General features: G+C 38.5%; 2 protein-coding genes across 8 annotated transcripts in view; both read left to right on the plus strand.

The window, feature by feature from the left end:
* Positions 1 to 8,772, plus strand: part of LOC139758968 (uncharacterized) — a 31,060-nt gene extending 22,288 nt beyond the window's left edge. For all 7 annotated transcript variants that reach the window (XM_071680806.1, XM_071680809.1, XM_071680805.1 and 4 more), the window contains 6 exons: positions 1,491 to 1,678; positions 2,569 to 2,705; positions 2,982 to 3,094; positions 4,232 to 4,483; positions 5,460 to 5,600; positions 5,850 to 8,772. In XM_071680806.1, coding sequence (XP_071536907.1) covers positions 1,491 to 1,678; positions 2,569 to 2,705; positions 2,982 to 3,094; positions 4,232 to 4,483; positions 5,460 to 5,600; positions 5,850 to 6,058 — 1,040 coding nt within the window. In that variant the 3' untranslated portion in view covers positions 6,059 to 8,772. The remainder of the gene's footprint in view (positions 1 to 1,490; positions 1,679 to 2,568; positions 2,706 to 2,981; positions 3,095 to 4,231; positions 4,484 to 5,459; positions 5,601 to 5,849) is intronic.
* A 409-nt stretch (positions 8,773 to 9,181) lies between these two features.
* LOC139758969 (major facilitator superfamily domain-containing protein 6-like) overlaps positions 9,182 to 16,672 on the plus strand; it is a 31,821-nt gene continuing 24,330 nt past the window's right edge. Inside the window, exons 1-2 of the mRNA XM_071680813.1 lie at positions 9,182 to 9,472; positions 13,941 to 14,118. The gene's annotated coding sequence lies outside the window, so the exon portion shown is untranslated. The remainder of the gene's footprint in view (positions 9,473 to 13,940; positions 14,119 to 16,672) is intronic.

A 16,672-nucleotide genomic window follows, 5' to 3' on the forward strand; every position in this document is an offset into this window, starting at 1 on the left:
CTCATTTATAACGCTGGTAACTGTCTCCAATATTAGCCCATTTGAGCACAACGGTACGACGTTTGAGCACTGCCTAACGACCCTTGAGCATGATGATGCCGCACTGGAACGCGATCGTACGACCGCTGTACACGACGGTACGACCCTTTGAATATGATGGCCTGGGTTTTTAAACTTAACCTTCAAAGGTCAGGTCAAAGGCCAGGGGCTGGGGGGGGGGGGGGTCATCGTAAACATAGACTCGTACCGTCTTGTGCTCTGAGGTCATACCGTACTGCTCAAGTGGTCAACGAAATTTTTTTTCTAAACTATCTAATAATTACAAAAAAAAAATAAATTATTATATCTTGAGTGCCAATTGCTACCTCATTAAATATTCTTTCAAACTAATATACTTAGTTTCTTCCTGAGTGTATGCACGCTTGTTAGAGCATTTAGTTACATTAACTTCATCATAATCTCTGGTGTTAAGTGACCTTGTTTGAGGATGATGATGATAACTGACATGATTAACATACTCTTAAGATGGAGTGAGGCTTCAGACTTCGTGATTAACAATGTAACTTATTTATCATAGTTGCCATGGAAGACTTTGAGGAAGAATATCTTCTTTTGATATTCGGTTCTTGGCACAGTGAACCAACCCTTCCAGCACCACGGTACGACCCTTGAGCATGACAGCACGACCTCAGAGGACGACTGTGCGACCCTTGAGCACGACGGTACAACCCTTGAGCACGACGATACAACCCTTGAGCACGACGATACGACCCTTGAGCACGACAGTACGACCCTTGAGCACGACGGTACAACCCTTGAGCACGACGATACAACCCTTGAGCACGACGATACAACCCTTGAGCACGACGATACAACCCTTGAGCACGACGATACAACCCTTGAGCACGACGATACGACCCTTGAGCACGACAGTACGACCTTTGAGCACGACGGTACGACCCTTGAGCATGACAGTGCGACCTCAGAGGACGACTGTGCGACCCTTAAGCACGACGGTACGACCCTTAAGCAAGACGTCACGACCCTTAGAAGTGACGGTACGACCCTTAAGCAAGCTGATATCATCCATGAAACGACAGCACGACCCTAGGACACGAAGATGTGATCCTTAAGGGATGGTTGAACCCTTGATTATGATGGCGTGACCTTTGACCTCATTCTAAAAGGCGCTGGAGAAAGACCATAATATCATACCCAAGAGCTGTACCATTTTGCTCAATTGTATCGTACTGCTGGATAAATGAAGTATAAGATGACGTAAATTATTCCACAAGCTATCTCAACCTCCTCAGCCAATCCGGTAGCCTGACACAGCGTAACTTAACCTGGCCCTTAAATAACACACATTTTCAACAAGGTGAAAGTCATTAACCTTACTTGGCTCGGGGTCACGCCTTCACCTGTTCTATTGTCTAACAGTTCCTTCCTCACGAGGTAGCACAGGCTTCTCCTTCTTCTTCTGTATTTAGGAGTAAATGGTGATTACGGACTGCAGAGAGCATGGGGAACCGTAGGATGGGGGTTAATGGGACCCATTAGTGGTCTTCTAATTGACTGGTGGTCTGGAACTTCTGTCACTAAGGACTACACACCAGCCTTCCTCATCTGCTTCCTCCTGGGCACGGCTGACGTCATCCTGTCTGCGGTTTACATTAAGGTAAGGTTCTGCAGGGGATCTAGCTGTGTCCCTGGTGGTGATTGGCCTCCTCATAATATATAAGTACTCTTCAACTTTGTTCGACACTCCTCAGGGAAAGAATGGGGTCTAATCTATGTTTTCCAGTTTATTGTCATTTGAGAGAGAGAGAGAGAGAGAGAGAGAGAGAGAGAGAGAGAGAGAGAGAGAGAGAGAGAGAGAGAGAGAGAGAGAGAGAGAGTAATTTATGTTTTCCAGTCTATCGTCATCATTAGAGAGAGAGAGAGAGAGAGAGAGAGAGAGAGAGAGAGAGAGAGAGAGAGAGAGAGAGAGAGAATAAACTTAATTTTGCTCTTGTGAAAATTTTAGTATTTCGTTTTATATGATTATCCTGAACACCTAAAGATGGAGTCAAATATTATTCATTTGACTGGTTGTTATAACTTGATATTGACGGCCTTTTCTCTCTCTTTTTTTTTTTACCTTAATAAAGCCAAAGATATTAAATCCCTAACTTATTGACTCATTCAAAATGTCTAGATAAGTGTACTAAAAGACGTATTGTGGGGAAACAAGAGCCACTGAAGTGGTTGATATACTTTACCAACCAGCAGGTTAGTTCACTATTGCCTCCTACGAAGCAGTAAGCTATTTTAGTTTATCTGAGTCCTGAAATTAACTGCTAGGTTTTACATTGTTCTATCTTCTCAAAGACCCAGTCCTCTGTTCTTAACGCTACCTCGCTAATGCGGGAAATGGCGAATAGTTTGAAAAAAAAAAAAAGAAAAATAATTGACTTCGTTATATATGTAACCAATTAGTGGTCTTTTCCCCCCACACAGACCTCTGCTAAGTTTTGGTGTATCAATTTTTTTTGAAGAACATGTTTCATAAATGTCATAACATTTCAGGTTCCACAGATGAAGACTGATCGTAATATTTTAAAGAAAGTGATACCTATTGTTCGACAACCAAAGTTTTTCGTTTTCTGTTGCTTTGTTATCCTGAACGGGTCGTTTGATGGTATAGTGGCGAACTATATATTTATGTAAGTTTCAGTGCAGTTAGATTTGTTTTAATCATTTTATCATTCATAATTATGTATAACTGTTGCAAAAGTATTGCTGTAAAGAAATAGGAACCTTCATGTCTAAAATCAATATTGATTCTATAATGTCTGTATTAATGTATTATTAAGAAGTATTTTCCATTAACCTGCTACGTTTTTGTAGGCAAATAAGCCTCCAGTTTTCATTAGTCCAGAAAGTGATGTGAGGATTTGGACCAAGTATCCTTTCATGGTTTTCTTTGTCTTTCATCTCAGAATGCAAGAAAGCATGGCCCATGGTACGAGTGCAATGGCTTACATGAAATTTCTGCAAGGGTTTACCCTCTTTGTGCAATGTGGTACTGAAGTTCCATTCATGTTTGTCAACAGTGAGTACCAACGCACCGTTTTCAGAAATAACTTGTGTTGTTGTTGCAGAACATACCTGTTTGTGTGTTTGTGATTACTATTTAATTGTCATGGGGGGGAGGCTTATACACGTGTTGTCCCACCCCTTTTAATTTTGTACATGTATTCCATGTCTATATATGTTTATGTAAACTAAATGACGAAAAGAACTCTTGTTTAGATATGATGAAAGATAAATGTGAAGAGGTGATCAGTTCTCTCAGTATGAGTTGCAATCATGTCCTTTCTTAATGTCAATATTGACCTACATATGTGAAGTGTAGAATTTCATGTTGAATATTAGCTATCACTCAGAATATGAAGGTAATATATTGCGTAATTAGTTAAACAAACACGAAAACTCACAAATATGTATTGTATTGGATAGTTACCAACCCGTGTCAAGATGAAAATGGAGAATGTTAAAGTCGAAATTATATTTCTTGAGTCACTTTGGTTTTGACTGATGACTCACTCTAGACAGATATCATATGCCCAGAATGCATGTGATTCATCTAAGAGGATATTTTATGAATATATTCTAAAACGAATCTTTAATTTCGCTAAAGAAAGTTCTTGTTATATCCTGTACATAGACTTTGTACAAAGACTGAAAGTTTGATATCAAAATACAGTAAATTAGGCAAAATCTGGAAGGTGAAAGGAAGATAATCATAACAGAGAACAACTAGTTTAAATTCTAATTTAATGTAATATCATTAATTGCCTGAAGTACATCACCCTGGCCTTAATGAATACATTTTATCGTTTACAGAATGTCTTGCAAATTTGAACCTAGTCACTCCACAACCTGTTGGATTCATGATATATTTGTGCTTGGCTTGTAGAACAGATAAACAAGCTCCTGACAGAAGTAGAAGTTTATCAATACATTTAGAATATCAATTTCTGAAAGTAATATAAACAGCATTATGGATTGATGCAGACAAGTGTTCAGCCAGTTGAAACATATTATTATAAAGCAGACATGGTGCCATATTGTGGGTGAGGTTCTTTTCATCTTTAGAAAAAAGAATCTATTTCTTTTAGAATCTAAGATATTTTCTTGACCCTATGTGTGATAAACATTTTACATAATAACTGTTATTTTCTTTCAGACTGGGTTATGAGGAAGCTTGGGGCACACTATGTTATTTCCATGGTGTTCTTCCTGTACATCTTCCGTTTGCTGGGACTAGCAGTGGTTGGTGCCTATGGTCCCGTCTGGTCGACCCTGCTGGTCGAATTACTCAATGGGCCTTGTTACGGGCTGGGATATACATCTATTATTGTCCACGCAGCCAATCTCTCGCCTCCAGGGACCAGCACGACCGTCCAGAGTGTTATCAACCTCTGCTACGAAAGCATAGGTAAGAACTGCTGTTCTATCTTGACTCCTGCAAGGTTAAACCTGAGCATTAACAGTTGATAGGAATGTATATAGTTCATTATGTAGAGTACTGTCGATAGGAATGTATATAGTTCATTATTTAGAGTACTGTTGATAGGAATGTATATAGTTCGCCATGTAATGTCGATAGGAATGTATATAGTTCGTTATTTAGAGTACTGTTGATAGGAATGTATATAGTTCATTATGTAGAGTACTGTCGATAGGAATGTATATAGTTCGTTATGTAGAGTACTGTTGATAGGAATGTATATAGTTCATTATTTAGAGTACTGTCGATAGGAATGTATATAGTTCGTCATATAGATATATGACTTGCATAAGGACGATACTAAGCTCGAATATTAGATCTACAACATACACAGCATCTACAACACCGACTTGACCCAAACCAATTAATGGAGAAGGCTCATAAGTAGCAAAAGAACTAAGATTGGTTCAGTTGTAGTTTTCACATCAACAGTAAATACCAGAAAGCTAGTTCACAATATGAACTTTGTTAAAGTGGCACAGTTCAAGACAGGTCTTCCACGTCCTCAAAAATTCGTGAATACTTTCCCTTGTTTTTTCTTTTTCTTCTTCATAATTTTCTGTATATTTCAATTAAGGCCCGACCTTGATATGGACTTTTGTACGTGACTGGAGCCTTCAACATAGAAAAAAAAAAACAACTATATATTAATAATGTCTGCTAGTCTGAGGTAAGGTTGTTTAACTCAAGGAATAAACTGTGAAAAATATGGTATAATAATTATTTGTATGTGAAAAGCTAACATAGACTCAAGTAGAATGATGACAAAGAAATATATTTGCCGAAGGGATTTCAAACATATCTTGGTACTGATGAGTTGAATCATTATAGAACCTCGCTAGACAAGTAACCTATATTTTCCTTACTATTTCTTTAGATTAATAAGAATAAACTCTCTTTCCAGGATATGCATTATCTGTGTTTGTAGGTGGACATCTGTTCTCAGCACTGGGAGGTCCTGGATTGTACCTCACAGCTGGACTCATCGCCCTCATCACCTTCATCCTCCACTTCATCTGGATCAGGTTCCTCTTTCCTGCAGAAGGTGAGGTACATTACTTCCTTCAACCACTGGCTGGATGAATTGACGCTCATCTATTTAACAGTGGCTGAAGAATGAATTTTGGTTCTACTACTATCATATTGACTACTATAAAGTGATTTATATAAAAGTTAGCTTGTGTACTCATACTTTAGACTTGCAATCAATTATTTAATATAATATTTTTTTAGTGTCATAAGTGATTCAAATGTTTAGGCTTGTTCCCTTATACCCTCAATGTTGACTTTGTAGAAGCTGAGAATGCTACAGTGCCTTTGGAAAAGGAGGATGGGAATATGGAGAACGCTGTGATGAGTGCAGAGGACTTGGTGCAACGTGATGCTGAGGGAAACACTGCAACAAGAGAGAAAGAAGTGAGTGCAGAGTCAGGCGTCTGCAACCATTCTGCGACGGACGTGGAAATGACGCAGGAGCCGAGAGACTTGGTAGAACATTTATAGATGATTATGTGAACGATAAACATCACTGAATGAGGAATAATTTACAGGGAAGTGAAGGAAAATATCCCTAGAACAAGCAATATTATGACATGATTTCTAAACCAGAGATGATCCTTGATGAAACAAGTGTTTAAAATGATCATATATATGTTATGGTTTACCCTATAAAAGAAAATTCGACTTTTCCCCTATGTTGATGAATCATATAGAAGAATTTAGTTTAGTTTACCACTAAAAAGAGAAAGTGAATTCAAGATTGTGATCATAGAAGGAGGATTTTAATATAGTTTCCCATTTTAAAAGAAGAAAACACGAGAAAATTTCTGTCTTAGCTTGAAAGTTTTTCCGTTATGAGTTAAACCGATATCTCAGTTGTTCTCTTCACATTAACAAGTATCCTGTGAGGGCTTGGAGTGAAGGGATATAAATAGATAAGAAGATATAAAACATGTTAAACTGTCCAAAGTGATATAACTCAAAGAAAATAGAGAGTTTGATGTGTGTCTTCTCTGAGATTAAGCCCAGCTAGCTTTAGAACTACCTCGAAAATGACTTTCATCTATTATACTTAAAGACCAAAACTTGAACGCTCATTACACTTGGATCATATTCTTCATACCAATTATTGTCATAGGAATGACTGAAATGTTGTCATATAGAAATGAAAAAAGATTTAGAATAATCAAAATAACTTATTTGTTGAAATAACTGTCATGAATTTATCTGGGATGAAGTAATTCAACACATTTTACACAACCCATACATCCATTAAAAGCCCATTACACAAGGGTTACATATGGATCGACCTGTGCCAGTAATGGCACACCGAGCACACACACACCCGACCTGTGCCAGTAATGACCCGAGAACATGGTGTCACTGACAAGGGCCCATGACACGATTAGTCTTGGCGAACACACACACACACACACACACACACACACGCACACACACACACACACACACACACACACACACACACACACACGTAAAAGAAAAAAATATTGAATTCTATAAAGCTAAGAATAAGCAGGAATAGAGTATGAACAATAGGTTAATGCATACATGTGTGTGTGTGTGTGTGTGTGTGTGTGTGTGTGTGTGTGTGTGTGTGTGTGTGTGTGTGTGTGTGTGTTCGCTAGATGCCACTTCTGTAAGTATTCAGTTCAGTAACCTTCAGTGTCCCTAATAAACTTGATATGTACTTACCAGTGTCACAATTAGATATTCTATAGTTCTTGCCGAAGACCTTAATCTATAGATATATAGCATTACTATGTAATTGGTCAGTTAATAATCAAGAAAGGTTGCGGGCTTAATCACCTTCCTCACAGGTCGCTGGCCGTTACAGCTAACTACCGTCAACACCTGAAGGTAGTTAAATATTCCTCATTTGGTAGTTATCACGGCCTTAATGACCCTGGCAGTTGATAGGCCAACAGGCCAAGCAGACAGTTTATACAGGTGTTATGTTTCGCATTGTCTACTCCGACGCCAGAGAATAATCACTCAGGACCTGCTGACCTAAAAATTGACCTCTCACTGATGATGATCATCATCATACACCACCTGGGGAAGTCTGGTTGACCCAACACCACCTCGCCAGCACCTCCAACAAACCCCTCCACGCAACACACACCTCCTACAGCCATAGCGAGTCAGTGTCTCCAGGCACCCAGACACAAGAAGATGACTATTCTTCAGGGTATGTCACTCTCCAAACTCCTTACTTACATCACCACCAAACTGTACCTCAAGTATTTGCTCCCGGAACTTGACTTCGTCAAGCTCGTCTTTCCCTCGGTGAAAGGTAAGCTTCGTTGGTTCGCAGAAGTCAGCAAAGCCTTTCGTCTTGAGTGGAACGTAGCTGAAGTAAAGATGGCTGAAGCTACATCATCACACTCCATCTGCATCTCGAGGCTATGTGTGTACGTCACAGAATGGCCTCCCTCACTCCCTCCCTCACTCCCTCCCTCACTCACTTCAATGTTACCGAGAGAGAATACACGACACAGTCGCCCTTACACTACCAGGAAGGAGTGCTGAGCTACCTCACATTGTCTCACTCCAACATTACCATAACTTTCCTCCTTCTTGTTGTTATTGCTACCGCCAGTATGATGATCATGTACCACAGTATGATGATCATGCACCACAGTATGATAATCATGCACCTATGGTTCGTAGAGAATGTAGCTAACGTTAGGGCACAGATGTGTCACTACTCCACTTGCAGATTGTATAATAACCGCCCTAACATCCTTCAAATTTTTGCCTTGAATGCCAACCGCTGTTAAAGACTTGTTACCACAGGGACAAGACTTAATTCATGCTTATAAATATTTACTCAAAGATGATAATCTAGACACAGTTCTCTCGTCAGTCATCCACATTATAGTGGATGATCATTGTATACATACATATAAACTCCTTTTCCAGTGTGTGTGTGTGTGTGTGTGTGTGTGTGTGTGTGTGTATGTATGTGTGTATGTGTGTGTGTGTGTGTATGTGTGTGTGCGTGTGTGTGTGTGTGTGTGTGTGTATGTGTGTGTGTGTGTTGAATGCATATATGTACGTATGTATGTACGTACTGCAATAACGTGTCCTGTGAGACACAAGTGCCACTGTATACAACATTTGGCCTAAGTATCTCTAACTAGGCTTGTCCTCTCTTAGGCGTAATAAATTGATAAAATAAAATGTTAAATAGCAAATTTTGTCGTTCCTCTGGCTTTAAGCAATAGACTCTTCTGAGTGGCTCACCCACAGCCATTTTCGTCAGAAAAAAGCAAATGAAAAAAAAATGGCAACAAAATATTGGTAATATTTCAGGACATTTACAAAAAAAATATATATATATATATATAAAACTGAAATATGATATATATCATAACCACTTTCATTGCCTTTGATGATAGGCTAAAACAATCCATGTTACTTCTTAGGACGAACAAACTGCAAATGATGATGGATAGAAATTATACTGACGGTTTGGATGTTAAGCGACATCTATTGATTGTATAAGAAATATGTTGTGACCTCTGTAAACCTTCCTTCCTCCCTGCCTGCCTTGGTGTTGCTAGTCTAGGTTAAATTTACATTAAACTGTTGAGTATTTTTAGTGTTGTGTTCGCTGTTGTGCGGGAGAGGTTGCAACTAGGAACGTAAAGACTTAGTTATCTTAGTATCTGATGGAGTGAGGAGGAGAGGAAATCTTCCTCTCTTATCTACTTGGGCCGATATCATGATTAAGTGATGCTAACCATAACAATTGAGGTATCGCCAGGGATTCTGTTGCCGTTAACCACAAGGCCACAATTAGGAGTCGTCACGTCGTAACGTCCTGATGTAACAAGAGTAACACAGTTTGTAACAAGTGTGGATACATATGGATTATTATGTTCTCCAAGGTTGGTAAGTATAATTCATTTAACATTTAAACCAGGAAAATGTGTGAGGCCTGTCGTGCAATAATGATCTCCACAGTTTTATGCTAGTTCTTTTATTAAATGATAGTGTAGTCGGAGAAATTGGTGTCAAAATTTGCAATGATATATTAAGAAATTACAGAAAGTGTAGAATGAATAAATACCTGTCTTTTGAAAAGAACTCATGAATAAATCTCTGATGCTCAAGGGATTTTAGGACTGTTTACATACGGAAGGACAAGCCTATTATACAATGACGTCACAATAACGATATCATTGGCGGTAAGAATCATGCCAAAGTGGGGGTCACTCTATGACCCATGTGTCTAGTTCAGTACGTGAAAAGGTTTTAGAATTATCTCGGACACCCGGAAAGCTGTTCAGTTGTTGTTTACCATTGGACTTTGATGGCCTTGCTCATTACCCCCGGCTGTTAGTAGGCCTAGAGCACAGATAACTGGCCAATGAAGTAACTGGAGGAGTGTCATAGTTTAAACCTTTATAATCATACAAGCTATGATTAATCACGTTTATCAGTACACATCTTATCACGTGAATTTATCCGACATTCCAACAAAGAGGGCAGACCTGATGACCTTTTGCTGACCCAGAGTGAATGTGGACGGCACAAAGTGAACTAGTGAAGTCACAACCTAACTACACAGCTCTCATCGTCTCATATGATTCTCAAAGTCTGCCGAGGCCTCAGAGAAGGTACAGACTATCATGTGTGAGTCTTAGACTCATGAATAAGTATGAGTTCCACCATTTTAACCCTGAGAGTGGGAGGTAGCGCGCTGGTCTGCACGTAGTTTCATTTATGATGAACACCAGACCTCTGGGGAGTGTCATGCCACACAGGATGTCTAATATCAACCACAATAAATTTATTCATAAATATCAGCATGTAAAACCCCGAATACTTTGTATATACAAACCTATGCCACCATAAAACACAGGAATTTCTTGCATAGTTCACCTGTAATGGAGTAAACAAACCCTGGCTGGGTCTATGAAATTATCACAAGTTATCAGAAAGTTATCTTGCAACAGGCGTATCGCTGTCTACTGGTGTTGATGAAGGCAGTAATAAAGTTACCGTTGTAATATAACATGGGCTCCCCAATGGCCTCTGTTCCACCTCGAAGTTATATCATCTGCACTGTTGTTCCTCAGATGTTCTATGGCACATACTTTAATTGTGTCCTGCTGTGTCATCTCGAGTATGTGTGTGTGTGTGTGATGTTATTTATAACACCTGAAGATGATGTTGACTATTTTTGTTGTTGTTGTTGTAGCTTACGCAGACGGCCTTAATGACCCTGGCTGGCCGCACTGAGAGGCCTAAAACCCAGACACCCAACTAAACTTGGCCAAGTACTCCTCTCTCTCTCTCTCTCTCTCTCTCTCTCTCTCTCTCTCTCTCTCTCTCTCTCTCTCTCTCTCTCTCTCTCTCTCGTCACTCAAATCATTGTATGATTTTAGAACTATATTTACGTTCATGTCCATTACTGCTTATATCGTTCAGGCAAAAACCATATACTTGCAACAGAATACACTAGATATTTTCATGGAACCTTTTAAACGCATAAAACATTAAAAACAATCTTGTCTTTGATCATTTTTATCAAATCAAAGAAAACATTTAGTAAGTTTAGAGAAAACGTGATCCTTCGTACGTGATTTCATTATAGAAAACATGGTAGTATTAAGAGAAACTAATAAAATTCATTTCTCGAATGGTAACTTCAGATTTGGAACATGTTGTTAATACTGAGTTATTGCGTTCAAACAAAAACCTGATGATAAATCTAGCAACATAGTTGCGCTCAGTGTAATTAACCACTTCTTTAATGATCATCAAGATATAGAAAATATTTTTTGCAATATTATTCTAACGATGTTTACTAAATACAAATCCTGTATCTCTCCTCTGCATATGGAAGTATATAAATTTCAAAACAAATACAGAATATTATTTTGCCAACAAAACTTTTTTTAAAACTTTCTCTCAAGATATGAGCTATCTTATAATATTGTATAGCTTCATACTGCCACTCAGTTTCATAGATAGGAAAATAAATGAATAGTGTACCAATAAATGTAAAGATTTTTCTTACATAGTAAAAATGTATTAAGTTTCCTTTTTAGGTCTCATAGAATGAATTGAGAGATTGTCATTACATGTGTATGTGTGTGTGTGTGTGTGTGTGTGTGTGTATGTGTGTGTGTGTGTGTGTGTGTGTGTGTATGTGTGTGTGTGTGTGTGTGTGTGTGTATGCATGACTGACCCCACATAGGATCCGCCACACAGTCTGCTGTGTGTGCAGAAGCGCTTACCGTTGAGGAAACACAGATTACTGCTGTAACTCTAGTTACGATAAATTGACTATCTTATCAGATTTTGTATCAGCACTTAAGACTGTAAATTCAGGTTCAACACTTACAAATGAGATAGATGGCTGCATTAGTGATAAACTGCATACATGCCATAAGTCTATAACCTTGATCTGGATTTATGGCAATGGCAAAGTCAGTGGACCAACTTAGATTGACGAATTGATTTCAAAACCAGATGTAGGCGAGACTGGTCGACACGTCTTTGTTACCCTGCCAACAGAAAGGACAGAGTCCAACGTATGGCCCACCTACGTATGAACTCAATATACCTAACTCAACATATCTTACACCATCAAGTCTTCTTCCCCACAGTGTACAGACAGCACCACAATCCTAACTATACAACAGGTATTCATCAAATGACAGATAAACAACACAGAAAACGAGCGAAATTTTGTATCAACAAAGGAAATAATTTTGGCACGAAGCTAAGGTGATTCCAACCAACCAATAAGTTAATTTCGTTCCTTCATCGAGACAGAGCATAACAGTATCATGTGATATATATATATATATAATGATACATAATATGTAATTCATGTATTATGTAGTATTTATAACAATGTAATTTTATCTTGTTAGGACAAGTGTTTGACTCCACTTAGAATTCCTGCTTCAATTATCAAACTATTCGTTATTTAGATTTAGTATACAACTCCGCTTCACAATGAACAAGTGGATATTTCAGACGAGGAAATGACAGCTAAATAGGAGCAAACCTAGTAATATTTCTCGTGGATCGGTGGCCGTTGAACACAGCAACAACAACAACAACAACAACATGGCAGAATGGCGTTGTTCATGGACTTAGTAAAAAAAAAAAAAATAAGTGTGAACGAAGTTAATTTTGGTAGGAAGAGCAAGAGCCAAGCTGGATCCAGCTTTGTGTGCTGATGCTGAGTTGGGCAATCGTCCAGTGACGTTTTTGTATATATATATAGTTTCAGAAACTACTATGATTCGCTCCCATAGTGGATCAAACTCTAAGGAGTTAAGTCAGTTGCACCATCTTATGGTAGTACAACACGAGATTAGAATCTTAGAATATAAGACTTAAAAAACTGTCAACTTCTCAAATAGATCTAAATGTAGGTGATATAATGTTGTAGTAAAATGATATAGAATTGATGTCTAATAGACCGTATTATTTCGATTTATAAAATATTATGTGTGGCCTCATTTTTACGTAGATTAGATGTTCCCATAATGTTTCACAAACAAAATCTGTACAATAGATTTCAGTTTTGCTTTGAGAAGGTTTCAATTCCCCTGAGCATCACCAGCTGACGTTAGTTCCGATCCCTCATTGCACCCAGCTGTAACCAGGTCTATCCTGCGTAGTGTGCATTCCATTTCTAACACAACTATCCAGTCTTAACCGTAAATTTGCCAGATTCCACTCCCATATGTCTTTCCTTTAGCCATGACATAGGTATATACATATCAACAAATACCATCGGTGATAAATACTCAGTATATGTACATAAGGCATTAAAAGTTTCTGTGACGTTTGATATATTGATTTACACCACTTCGTTAACTACCCATACAAGACACCACGTTGCCTGGGTTATGGACCCCATGTGATGTACTCATTCCCTGGCCTTATATAAAACCAACTTGTAACTTCCTAGAAAATATCTAAGTCCTTCTCAAGAAGAACCCTTCGACCCTTGACCACGACCATACAAAAAAGCTTCGAGTATGAAGACACGGCTCGTCCACCATTGCTCAGCAGTCTACTACAGACAGACATTTTAACATAGACACAAAGCTAATCAGAAAAGATAGATAAACAGATAAGGAGAAGGAAAAAATAGACGATTACTAAAGAAAACGAGCGTGTGTGCCAACAGGGGGTCGTTGACGCAGATGTGTTTCTTAGTGTCAGTGGTGGTGGTGGGTCAGTCGTATGCCTGGCAGCCGTGCTGTGAACATGAGCACACACACACACACACACACACACATACATCCAAACACACACACACACGCGCACACAAGACACGCTTATATATATGTTCTGTGTAACCATTGGTGAACCACTTCCTTGACAGACTGCCATGAACGTTAAGGTGCATCACTACATGCATCTAGATGCGTAGACGGGCTGTAGACTTCTGCATCGATGTAAAGTGGAAAATTCAAGAGAACGTGTGAGGGTGTTATTTCTCTGGTACCAGTCATCAAATTCTGATCAATTGCCGTATTCCTGCCTCTAACACAGTCCACCAGGTAAGTTGACTTGAGATATCTTTAATATATAGTTGCATCTGGGTTTACCATACTGTATATCGAAGCTTTAGTAATGCCAGGTACTGATAAGGCAGATAGATCGTCGAATTTCTAATAGATTGTTTGCGAAGGCCTATCGCTTTATATTATCGGCCTAAACCACTTAGGTGAAGTAATCGTTAACCTTGAAATTTTCATCGTGAGTTCAGCTGTTTCCGTTCTCTTTTTTTTATTTTCTACATGTCAGTTGGTTTAATATGACGTAGAAACGACGGAATGTCTCCGTAATAAAGAGAGTCTGGGGGTAGAGGAGGACGCTGCCAGGGGTCGCATCAACTCGCCTTTGTTTTCATTTTCATACTTGTGCGTTGTTATGTAAATAACACAGTTTTATTCGCTTCTAATTCGTGAAACGTATTCATAGTCATGTATTTCACAAAGACAGTAAATTGGATAGGGGGAGGGGGATCAATTATGCTTCAAAGCAATAATTAAAGATAAGAGAGATTGTGGGCAACAGCTGTACAGCTGACACACAAAGATAAAGATCTTGGTTATAGTTAATGATAACATAACTGGATCATACCTGATCCTAATGGCCACCTTAAATAAGTTAGGTTCAGTACATAAGACTAGAATGATCTTGGTGCTGAATGACATAAACGTCATGACATTATACGATAATTTCAGTCCTGTTCACATCTTGTCTGCGTAACGCAGGATGATTCATACTTCGCTACATCTACCATTACGCACATAACAATCATTCTATGTAAACTGTGTATGTAGACCCGTCTTATATAGTGACCTCAACCACAACATAACATAACCTATAACAAGACACAGCTTCTTTGTCAAAGAAGTCAAAATCTTTAATCTGGTGTAGGCCATTTTTTTTTTTTTTCTGTTTTCTTTCGTCTTATAACGCTGGTTTGTCTTCGTTACCACCCACGTGTGTGACAGTTACGTTATTATGATGTACTAGTTGTGCGCAAGTGTTAGGCTAAACCAAATGTGAAACAAAGACATCATTATTATCTGTAGTGTTATGAACACAACCACACATGGTGTCATTCCTGTATTTTCTCTTTCGGTCAAAGTTTCACGAGGACCTTAATAACAAAATTGAAACAAAGACATCATTACATTTGTAGTGTTATGAACACAACTACACATGGTGTCATTCCTGGAGTTCTTTACCCCATACTGTAGCTTTCATGAAGCCAATGGTAATTTTGATTTTGACAATTAGGCTTAATCATCTTTAACTGCTGCTTCCCATCAGACCCAATTTACACATATTATATGAAGTTACTTTCGGTTGTAAAATGCATTATCATTACTCAGGATTTCGTGTGTGTTTCCAATATGAGGTAATTTCGTAGTGATATCCGAAGCAAAAAACGTTGTAATACACTATGTCTGTTATAGAAGAACCGAAATATTAAGAAAGTAATTATGATACATAGTCAAGGAAATAAATACACTGTGGCTTGTTGTGAAGTTGTTTTTCCTTCGATTAACTTAGATTGCTCGAGGGTACAGTGAACTTATTCAGCTTTTATCTAGCAAAAGCTGGCATTGAAATTGTCCTCCGATGGTTTGGCCCGTTGCCCAGTATTGCTCAGGTGCGAAAACGTTTTCCCCTCGTGACCTGTTTCGTCTAATGACCAAGTGTAAGGAAGGTATAGTTCATAACATGATGAATTACTCTTATAAATCCATAATATTTAGAACGTACGAGAACTGTGATTATTACCTATTAGTGCCTCTTCAAGGAAGTTTGTGGGGTAACAAATTGTTTAATTAATTTGTCCTAATATTAAAGAAATCCTACTCAGTTGGATACATGGAGAGAGAGAGAGAGAGAGAGAGAGAGAGAGAGAGAGAGAGAGAGAGAGAGAGAGAGAGAGAGAGAGATTGTGTGTTGTGTAGTGAGCCAAGTGGGTCAGTTATGAACCTTACTGTTCGGTAAGGTGTACAACAGTCATTATCACAGAGAGAAAGTAAGGTGTAGCTTTATCTAACCATTGGATAAACATCTACTTATTAGGTCATTAACCTTTGATAACACCGCGTTTTTTTTTTTTTTTAGGAGAAAGTCGGCCGTCTTTATTTTCAAGAAATGGGAGTTTTTTTCCTTGAATAGACTGAAGTTAGTTATATCCTCTCTTCCCGCCCCAACGAGTTTAACTTTTGGAAGACTTTATAGGAAAAATAATGAATATATAAATGTTAGGTTGACATTAATCAAAATGAGAAGACAATATACTTTTTTGTGTGTGTGTGTGTTTGAATATCAGTGTTTGTATGATGAAATATATAGCTTCGGTGTTTCTTATATTATTAACGGGAAAAATGATGCAAGATTGCAATTGGCCACAATTGTTTGGAATAAGATAATTTATCACAGACCCAACATGTGCCAATAATGGCACACCCAAGAAAGCACGCACATAGCACAACACACACATACCAGGCCTGTGATATTAATGGTCCACCTGAGAACAGGCTGTCAGTGACAAGAGTCTGTGCCAAGTTTAGGTGTTATCCA

This window comes from Panulirus ornatus, chromosome 32 (genome assembly GCF_036320965.1).
Source record: "Panulirus ornatus isolate Po-2019 chromosome 32, ASM3632096v1, whole genome shotgun sequence".
Taxonomy (NCBI): Eukaryota; Metazoa; Arthropoda; class Malacostraca; order Decapoda; family Palinuridae; genus Panulirus; species Panulirus ornatus.